General features: G+C 37.5%; 1 protein-coding gene and 1 pseudogene across 1 annotated transcript; both read left to right on the top strand.

Moving 5' to 3' along the window:
* Positions 1–671: 671 nt before the first annotated feature.
* On the top strand, positions 672–7605 carry LOC100778828 (glutathione gamma-glutamylcysteinyltransferase 3). Its single transcript, XM_006591670.1, has 4 exons — positions 672–835; positions 6254–6305; positions 6693–6920; positions 7039–7605. Exons 1-4 carry the CDS (start codon positions 672–674, stop codon positions 7603–7605), a joined length of 1011 nt encoding a protein of 336 aa, XP_006591733.1.
* A 1878-nt stretch (positions 7606–9483) lies between these two features.
* LOC100778288 (protein PLASTID MOVEMENT IMPAIRED 2-like) lies at positions 9484–10803 on the top strand (annotated as a pseudogene).

Raw genomic sequence — 10803 nt, 5'->3', positions numbered from 1 at the left:
GGCCTTCTGCAGCTGAGCTTCTCAGAGATCCTTTCTTTGATGAGATTGTTGATGATGGTGACGAAAATGATGACTGTTCTTGTTCATATCAATAGAATAATATTTCTTACAGTGTTGGTTTTTTAATTTGATTCACCTACCTTTTCAGTTCTGGTTTCCACCGGGTAAGGGTTCTACTGTGGAGTATCGATTTGCATCTCGGTTGGGAAACTTTGATTTTGATGTGAACAGAAAAAGAATAAAGGTATGATTTCATAATTAATATGTGCTTTCTCTATAGTTAGATAAAGAAATTGTTGGTTCCAGGGTTATACTCCCCTTCCTTCATGTCATGTCAAACATTTTATACTTAAGTAGATTCACTAAATTTGAGTCTCAAATGTTTTAACTTTATTCTAAATTAGTCACTTATTTTAACTGAAGGTAAATTTGGTTGACTATGATTAGTAATACATTGATATTTTTTAATTGGTAGAGATAAAGAATATTTTTGATGTACAATAAAGAGAGTATTTACTCCAGAGGATGCAAATCCCTTACTAAATATTTTTGTGATGAAAAATCTTGGTTGCTGACAGGCACTGAGACAAGAGTTGGAGAAGAAAGGATGGACATCTCAAGATACCATATGATTAATAAACTCAAAGTGAAACTGAAAGTGAGAATGATGAATGGAGAGTGAAACTGAAAGTGGACTAGATTACAAAAGAAAAGGTGAAAGGAAAGATATTGAGCTGGTAGAGGAGGAAGAGCCACGGATTGGTGCTAATTGTTCTAGTGCAACCTCTAATAAATCTGAGATTTATAAGGAGGAAGCAGGGAATGCAGCACAAAAGCATAAAGCAAAGAGGGTGGAGAGTGTCAATGCTAATGCAGAAGCCTTTGGTGATCACTGGGAAAGTTCAGATTGCTTTATGCATTATGAAGCTGAAGCACTAGAACATATGAAGAAAAGAGATAGAGGCCATCAAAGTGTGTCATTGGAGAATAAGACAGGAGATTCAACTGTGGTCAAGATGAGTGAGAAAAATAATAATGTTGATGCCAGCGACTGCATGATTCTTGATGACCATGAAGGAGAAGAGCATTGTTATGGCAAAGGAACAAATGCGAGGAGTGTTTCTTTTTTGCCAAGAAGCCAAGAGAAGATAGGAGATTCGGCTAAAGTTGTGATAAAACAAGACATAAAGGGAGGAGAGCATAAATATGGGTTTAACAACAATAAACGTGAGAAGCCAGAGAAAGTAAGGGTGGTGGATGATGAAACTGGCGACAAACATGAGCTGTTTGTAGTCCTAAGGATGCCATCTAGAACAAAAAACCGATGCCTCAAGTTTTTTACTGAGGGCAGGAGGGTTATTATAAACATCGTTTTCTACATCTACCAGACACCAAATCCAATGCATGTTAAATACACTCAATACTTTGACTATCCCAGCCCATTCGAATATAGATTAAAGGCAAATTGGGAAACTTACAAGATACAGATATGACTAAATTTTTCATATTTTATTATAAGACTGATGAATTATGCTTGATTTCACTCCCTCTTGAGTAAACCATCCATAAATAACAAGACAAAGTTATAAATAAATTTTGCAACAGGTTAAGATATAATTTTAAACAATCAGAAAAAAGTGTAGTTGTTTTTTACTTACTTTCGTGAGCTCTCTCTCTCTCTCCAGAAAACAATTGATGAGATCCACTGAATACAAAAAGATGAAATGGCATTAGTTCCATTTTCAAAGCTTTCATCAAATATATGCATGTTTTCATTAATGCAATTAGTAAACAAATCATATAATAACCAATCATATATGATTGGTTTGAGTACACTCAATTTAGTAAACATTACAAAAAACAACTGTATGACTTATGTAAATGAATGTAGCAAAATCAAATATATAAATAGAAAATTACATTAGACGATGTTAATCAATTCTCCTTCATCATGATCATTACGATTAGCATGAACGTCGTCAGCTTCTTCTTCTCTGACAACGTTAGGAGTGATTTGTGCAGTCAAAGGACTAACATAGGTGTCTATGTATGAATCATCATCTTCTACATTAACACCAATTGTTTTGCCCTGGAGAACCACGCACCACCTTTCATCACAAGGATCTTGCACGTAAAATACTTGTCTAGCTTGTTCTGCCATGATGAAAGGGTCATTGTGGTAACCAAGTTTCTTTAGGTCTACCAGCGTAAATCCTATATCATCGGTGCGCACACCGGTGTTGCTGTCAACCCATTTACATTTGAAAACACATACAGTAAATTTGACATAGTTAAGCTCCCAAATTTCATCGATGAACCCAAAGTAAGGGATGGAAGCTACACAGGGATTGGCTTCATTCACACTTGCGAAGTGTTGAGATTCAGCCCTTAGGGTGAACCCCCTGTTTTGCATTGTACTATTGTCATCTTGTGCTTTTGTGTAAAATGAATACTTGTTTATGTCGTATCCTTGCCAGGTTATAACATTTCTTTTAGGCCCATCTGCTAGCTTTCTTAATATTTCTGAAGCATTCTCATATGCAAAGATTATATCTTTAAACCAATCAAAGAAAGTCTTGTTATGCTTTTTCAACACCCAATTCTTTGACATTTTTGGATTATTCTGTTCGACTAAACCTTCATGCTTAAGTATGTATGGCAAAACTTCATTATTGTTGTTCAAGACATACAAGTGAGCTTGTAACAAATGTTCTACACTTGGAGTGATCACATGCAGTCCTCTTGAACCCTTACCACCCACTTTGTCATCATGCCGAGACTCAGGAAGGCCAACAGGTTTAGCCTTCTCAATGTATTCTGAACAAAATTCAATGGCTTCTTCTGCAATGTACCTCTCAATAATAGATGCTTCTGGATGATATAGATTCTTTGTATACCCTTTAAAGATCTTCATGTATCGCTCAACCAGGTACATCCACCGTAGATAAACAGGACAACAACATTTGATTTCTCTGACCAAATGCACAATCAAGTGAATCATGATGTCAAAGAAAGCAGGGGGAAAATACATCTCCTACTGGCACAATATAATTGCGGCCTCATTTTCCAGCTCATCAAACTTGACAGGATCAATGACTTTGCTACATATAGCATGGAAGAAAAAGCACAGGCGAGTTATGGCTAACCTGACTTTGTTTGGCAAGATGTCTCGTATAGCCACGGCTAACAATTGTTGCATGAGCACGTGACAATCATGAGACTTTAACCCTACAAGCTTAAGCTCCTTCAACTGCACAAGGCTCTTAATATTTGAAGAGTATCCTTGTGGAACCTTCACCCGACGAAGACACTGACAAAAACTTATCTTCTCCTTTTTGGACAAAGTATGGCAGGCTGGTGGCAAGTAAATTTTCATCCCATCAGACCTTGGATGCAACTGTGATCGTATGCCCATATCAGCTAGATCTTAACGGGTATTCAAGCCATCCTTCGTCTTGCCTTGAATGTTAAGGAGCGTCCCAATCACACTGTCACAAACATTTTTCTCCACATGCATAACATCAATACAATGTCTAACGTCAAGATCAGACCAGTACGGAAGATCAAAGAAAATGGACCTCTTCTTCCATATGCAACTCTTACTTTTATCCTTCTTTTGGGTCTTTCCAAATATAGTATTTAGGTGTTGAACCTGCTGATATACCAGCTCACCAGTCAACGGTATCGGTGCAATATCATGCTCTTGACTTCCATTAAAAGCTTTTTTCAGTCGTCTGTAAGGATGATTGGGTGTTAGAAAGCGGCGATGCCTATTGTAGACTATTTTTCTCCCATGTTTTAGTTGTATGTAGCTTGTGTTTTCTTCACAGATGGAGCATGCATGATGACCCTTAACACTGTAACTGCTGAGATTCCCATATGCTGGAAAGTCATTAATGGTACAAAAAAGCATTGCACACATTTCGAATGTCTCCTTGCGAAACGCATCAAACACTACAACCCCCTCGTCCCACAACTTTCTCAGATCTTCAACCAACAGACTTAGATAAACATCAATGTCATTTCCTGGCTGTCTTGGGCCCAATATCATCATAGACAACATCATGTATTTTCACTTCATGCACAACCAAGGAGGCAAATTGTAAATTACTAACAGAACTGGCCATGACCTGTGTTGAGTGCTTAAGGTGCCATATGGATTCATTCCATCACTGGCTAGTCCAAGTCTTAGATTTCTTGGCTCTTTCCCGAAATCCAGATACAAACCATCAATCTTCTTCCATTGCGAGCAATCAGTCGGATGACGGAGCATTCCATCAAAAATCCTTCCATTTGCATGCCATGTAAGGTCTTTTGCGTCATCCTCATTAGAAAAAAGATGCTTAAACCTTGGAATGATTGGAAGATACCCCAAAACCTTCGCTGGGGGGCCCTTATTGGAGTTTTCATCAGAAATGTTTTCCTCTTCATCCTTCAATTTGTATCGTGAAGTCCCACAGATAGGGCATTTTGACATTTCTTGGAATTCATGCCTGTATAGTATGCAATCATTGGGGCAAGCATGAATCTTCTAATACTCCATACCCATCGGACACAATATCTTTTTCACCTTATAATAACTTTTAGGCAACGTGTTGTCCTCTGGAAGTAGATTGTGCACTACCTCAAGCAGTGATGTGAAACTTTTGTCACTCCACCCATACATGGCCTTCACATTAACCAGACTTAACACCGCAGACAACAGGGTTAAGGAATTCTTGCACCCCGTATACAAAGGCTTCTTTGAATCACTCTGCAATCCTTCACACACAATGGTGTCTGCTTGCTGGAAAGACTCTTGTCCAAGGTCACGAATCATGTCCTCCAAGCGATCTCCCATTTGTACATTAAACGGTTCAGATTGGGACCTACTCTGCATGTCAGTCACTTCACCATGCCATATCCACGTCGTGTAATTCTTCTTAATCCCATCACACAACAGATGGTCCCGTATGTCGTCCAGTAGTTGTCGTCTTCCATTCAAACAATTGATGCAAGGACAATAATATTGTCCTTCTTCATTCGGTCGACCTCTTTCTGAAGCAAATTGCAAGAACTGCTCGACGCCATCCTCATATTCTAGGCTCATGCGACTTTCATTCATCCAACTTTGATCCATCTAATCAATTCCATGCATGAAAATCTCACTTTTTTATTTATATGTGTGGCCCTATCCCATTTAGGAAGACTGTCTTTTATGTTAGCTTCAAACATCAGGGTTAGCATTATTTTGAAAATTTTGACTAAATTTCGACAGCATTTTGCATTGGTCTCCAAGTACACGACATGACATCGGTGAAATTAATTTCCCGATAATCAAGTATGCACTCAGAGAACAACGTGAAATGCATTGTACCGAAATTTGATCAAATTAATCAAAATAATAATAACCTTAACGAATGAATCTAACATAAAAATACCAGTCTCCCCAAACTGTCCAAACGGACATTTCAAGACTAAATACAATGACTAATGCAAACTGTCCACAAGAATCATTGCATGCAATCTCAAATGGGAATCTAAGGTTCACTCAGCATGAACAACAGTTGTTTATATAGCAAATTACATTGATGACGTACAACAACATACAAATATCGACATCAATAGTTGTGAGACTAGTCATAAAAATACAAGCAAAAGCAAGATGCTAACCAAGATGTAAATATCGTTATAAAGTTATAATAATACAAGCAAAAGCAACATGCTAACCAAGATCCAATGTTAGGATCCAACAGGGTATGACACTAGTCCTACATTAGAAGTATGGGATTCTAGTGTGGGTAGTAAAAGAGAAATCCTTCCCACTGGTTGTGAGAAGGTGGTCTCCACAAACTTTCTTGGCTACTAATAGATGTATATCTTCTGAGTCCTTTTTTTTTTGGATTTTTTAGGGTTATAAGTTTCATTTTAATCATGTTGTAGAACTTCTGAGGGAAAAGGGTGGAAGTCACAAATATCTTTACCTCATATCATAGGCATAATGATAATTTGATTGTATGCACTAAACTAAACTTGTGTTTCTCTATATATTTTGTCCATATTTATCTGATTAGTAGTTATCTGCTGGTGTAATTCAAAAATTGTACTATTTGAATGTATTAGTGTCATTAAAATCTTTCTATTTGGCCTTCCAAAAAAATATCTTTCTATTTGCTATGATTAAAGGATATGATTTCATGAACTCTTTCTGTTTGTTAAGCCTGTACAACTAGTCTTTTTGCGCTCCATTTATATTTGGAAATTTGTATTTCAGGTACATGATTATTTCGAGGATTAACAAAGCACCATCTATACTTTATAATGTGGTATTGTGCTACTGGTTAATTCTTTCTTGAACTATTGGAGAACATACATAAAATTTCGAAAATCATGAATTTTAAATAGAGGGAAAAGTAATTTGACTCGCTGTAAATTATAATGGTATGGCCAGCTAGAAGATAGTTTCTTCTCCTGAAATTATATTGAACAATAACAAGTCTTGGCCAAACAAAGATCATGTTAAAAATATGGTTTGTCATTGGAAGGTCTGGATCCTGCCTAATATTCTATCTTTTTCCCCTTGTAGGACTATAATGGCTGAACATGTGCATTATTCTACTACATTAACAAAAACTCTATATTTAGATTTTTTTTATGCTCTGCAAATAATTTCTCCTTGTAGATCACATTAAATGCCTAAAGACTATCTGCAGAGTTGTAGACATGAAGGTTGGAGCAGTGTTGCCAAATTTCTAACCGAAGATGTCCCTCAACTTCTAAAGTCAGAGGATCTAAAAGACATTCAGGAAGTACTCTCTCATGCTTTTAAATCTCCTCCCAGTGAATTGAGAGGGTTAATAACATGGATTGCTGAAGTTTGCAGACAAGAAGATGGGAATCTCACACTGAGTGAGGATGAGAAAGGAAGGCTAGCTATCAAGGTTTTCACACTACATTTTTTCTTTTGATGTGTGTTATTTTCAAAATTAGGGACTTCATCTCATTGAAGAAAATCCAATAAATGATTAATCATAATGTTTAAGAGCTTTGAAATTTCAGGCTAACATACTGGAACAGATTCAAACAACTGGACTCTTCAAACACGTGACAAGGTGGTTGGATTCTAAAATTTCATGTTGTAATTCTTTAGCAAACCTTGGTGACAAAGATATGTTACCAGCACTTACTGCCCCTGTTTGTTGCCAAGTAGCAGATCTTTTGACTGTTTGTGGTAGGCTAGGTTTGTCAGGTGGAAAATATTGTAGTCAAATAGATGTAAAACATCTGAATGCTGATAGTGAAAATCCAGTAACATTAGTTTCAGGAACTATTACAACTAGTGGTGGTAGTGAACAAGGAGTTGATGTGTTGGTCCCTTTGTGTCAAAGGGAACCAAGTAGGTTGTGTCTTTCTAATGAAGGTCACTGCATTGGTATGCACCCGTCTACTGCAAACGTCTTAACGGTGCTTTTATTGGCCTTGCCCTTGCATACGTGGTCTGGCATTAAAGAAGAAAAGTTGCGTGTGGAAGCTTTGAGCCTTCTAGCAACAGAAGATCTCCCTCCCCTACTTCAGGAAGAGGTAATGTCCATTTCTTTAGAATCTATTATCCAGATTTTCCTTTAATCTAAACTCTGAAAGATATGGACTTTTCGGTCTAGTTTGACAGGTGTTTATAGATTGAAGTGGCTCGTATCTGTCAATTTCTGTGGACCATCTGGTTTACAAGAAACCAATGACTGTTTTCAACAAAGGAAAGTCCCCATGCGACTACTGTTAGAAAAATATCAGAATTTAGTTGTGCCTGCAACTGAAGTGGTATCAAATGATAATGTCCAAATTCATAAATGGAAGCAGCCAACTGTATGTTTTATGAAAGCCAATTTGGATGCCTCTGTGAAGAAGAATATAGGGACTTCGGTGAAGTCGTTGCTGCAGCATCTTTGGTTATTCCTCGCTGCTAGAAATCTCATGTAGCAGAAAACCATTTAAGAAGGCATCATTGTACAATGAGCAAGTAAGAGAGTTGGATTAAGCATAGGTAAATGGATTCCACACTTTAATCTGATGTGCATACGATGACAATTAACTGCGGAAAAAATTCAGAAGGAGACTAATCTAATGACTGAGGAGAATTAGCTTGCACAGAAGTACATCCAGCTTCAAAGATAGGAGCTGCAAGCTCAATAGTAGGACTAGAATCAGCATTGATAGGAGAACTAGAGTTGGAATTTGAATCTGCTACGGGATCAACAGAAGTAGGACTAGCAACAGAATTGCTAGAGACAGAGTGTGTGTGTGTGTGTGTGTGTGTGTGGGTGCATGTGTGTGTGTGTGTCAGTGTCTATGTGTGTGTGTGTCTCTGTCCGTGTGTGTGTTTCTCTGTGTGTATGTGTGTGTTGTGTCTGTGTCTATGTGTGTGTGTGTGTGACTTTGATTGTGTGTGTGTTTCTCTATGTGTGTGCGTGTGTGTGTGTGTGTGTATGTGCATTTTTGTGTGTGTATTGGTCATTAATTGGGTATATTGGTCACAAAATTAGGATGGTTGCAGTTTGTGTGTGGCAGTAGTGTTAATTTAAGAGACACACACACACATAGACAGCTTTGGAGGTGGATTTTTGTAGTGAAGCACTAAACAGGAGCAGCTTATACAGGTGGTGTGGGAGGACAAAAAAGTAGATTTTACCAGTGAAGGAAGAATGCATAGTTCAGTTTTACAAGAGGGAGATTCAGATTAGAGGGAGATACAGTTTTGGGATTTTAAATTCTGCGAAACCGGCTGAAGTATGCTCTGACATACCGTGAACTCATTGCTATTCTGATGCAGCGACATGTTCTTGTCGATGGCAAAGTTAGGACTGACAAGACTTACCCTGCTGGTTTCATGGGTATGTTTGCAACTTCTCAATTTTTAGAATAACAGTCCGTTTCATGTTATGCAACCAAAATATGTTACATTATCAGGGGGAAATAATATGCTAAAGTTCTTATTGTTTATTGAGCTTGACCAATTTTGAATCTGATACATTTAGCAAACTCTCTTGAAGTCTATGTAGTTGGATATTAACAAATTCTCAGCTATTCATGTTCTAAGAATGTAGTCTTGTCCTCAGAATTACAAACATTGTAAATGTTAACCCTTATTTCTAACATTCTCCACTGGCTTGTGAATAGACTATGGTAAAATGTGAGCTTGAATTGACCTAACCAAATTAGTTGCAGAAACAGTTCCTGTCCGAACTCTGGTAAAATGTGTACCTTTGTTGTGTTTAGTTATCTTATATAAAGGCTAACAAATGTGTTGATGCTAATGAACCTTTAAAATGTCAATTTCAGGACTTTATAGTTTTTTATTTTATTTCATTTTGGAGTTACAATTTTTCCTACTTAATGGTTATGGTTTAGCATATATTCTTTGTATGTTGTGTAAATGGCAGTTCAAGCTCTGCAAGGTTAGGTCATTGCAATTTGACCAGAAAGGTATCCCATACCTGAACACATATGATGGTCGCACCATCCGTTACCCGGATTGAGGCTTCGAAAGAACTGACAGATATTGAGACCCAGAGAAAACAGGAAGCAAATGAATTTTCATTCAAATTGGAAAGCACAATGAGAAAGTGGAAGGAGGCCATTGAAGAGATTGATGAGTCAAAGGAGCTTGAAATGAAATTGGCTATGAGAATATCAGATGTTGATTTCTTGCAGAATGAGTTAAAGTCAGTTAAGGAAATGGATAAAAGGGTTCAAGGAGATGGGAGTGCAAAGCAATTGGAAGGAAGATTCAAAAAAGGGGAGGAATCAGAAGACTCTATAGTGTTACAAACTATAACAGAAGAATCGAAGGCAGCTAGGAAAGAATTAGCTTTGGTTAGAGAAGAAGGTTTGCAGTTTATGGCCTCTTTGGATGTCATAAGAAATGAGTTGAAGCATGTCACTGCTGAGACAGATAAGTTGAAGAAGAAGGAAGGGAAAGTAGAGTCAACAGTTCAAAATCTCAATTTCAAGATTTTGAGAGCAAAGTCTAAATTACAAGTTGTGTTTGCTGCTGAGGAAAAGGACAGATCCATAGTCATGAGTTTGTCTCATACTCTTGAAAAGCTGAAGACAGAAACAAAAGAAGCAAAAAAGGAAAATGAGGATGTAAGCTAGGAGGTTGCAGCCACCAAGGAAGAAAATCAGAACGTTTAGTTTGATATAGACATGACTGAGGAAAGGTTGCAAGGCGTCATGCAAGAGCTAGAAGTAGCCAAAGCATCTGAAGCTCTAGCCTTAGAGAAGCTGAAAACTCTTACTGAGAGTACCATGAGAGAAAGAGCTTTCACAGCACAGCATAGTTCCATGATCACTATCTCAAAATTTGAGTATGAGTATCTAACAAATCATGCAGCCTTAGCAGAAAAAATTGTTGATAAAAAAGTAGCAACAGTTGAGGCATGGATTGAAGCTCTCAAGGCCAACAAGAAGGAAATATTGATGGAAACAAAAATAGCTCAAAGAGAACTCAAAGAATCAAAATTGGAGCAAGAGTTGGAGGTTTACACCAAAGAGAAGATGCTTTCAAGAAGAGTTAGTAGTAGTGAGGAGCTTGATAATTGGCCAAGAAAACGCGAGAAGAGTTCATCCAAGAACTTCCAGAGAGCCATGTCTAGAAAGAGCATCAAACTTAATGGCACTATAACTCCTGCAAGGGGAGCAAAGTTTTAGAAGACTGCTTCACCTGTAGCTCGACATATCAGTCCTTTTACTATTAAGAAGAGAAAGAAGGTAATACCAAATTTGACAAAGCTTTTTAGGGGCAAGAAAAACAATAGGGATAGATAG

The sequence above is a fragment of the Glycine max genome, chromosome 11 (assembly GCF_000004515.6).
Source record: "Glycine max cultivar Williams 82 chromosome 11, Glycine_max_v4.0, whole genome shotgun sequence".
NCBI classification, from domain to species: Eukaryota; Viridiplantae; Streptophyta; class Magnoliopsida; order Fabales; family Fabaceae; genus Glycine; species Glycine max.
Note: the sequence above shows the minus strand (reverse complement) of the source record. Positions and strands in the feature narration are given on the sequence as shown.

Excerpts from the sequence above, each read along its gene's own strand:
- LOC100778828 (XM_006591670.1), top strand. The coding sequence starts at position 672 with ATGGAGAGTGAAACTGAAAGTGGACTAGATTACAAAAGAAAAGGTGAA. Across the intron at positions 836-6,253 it reads GCAGGGAATGCAGCACAAAA|GTACATGATTATTTCGAGGA; the intron begins GCATAAAGCAAA and ends TTTGTATTTCAG. Across the intron at positions 6,921-7,038 it reads AAGGAAGGCTAGCTATCAAG|GCTAACATACTGGAACAGAT; the intron begins GTTTTCACACTA and ends TTGAAATTTCAG.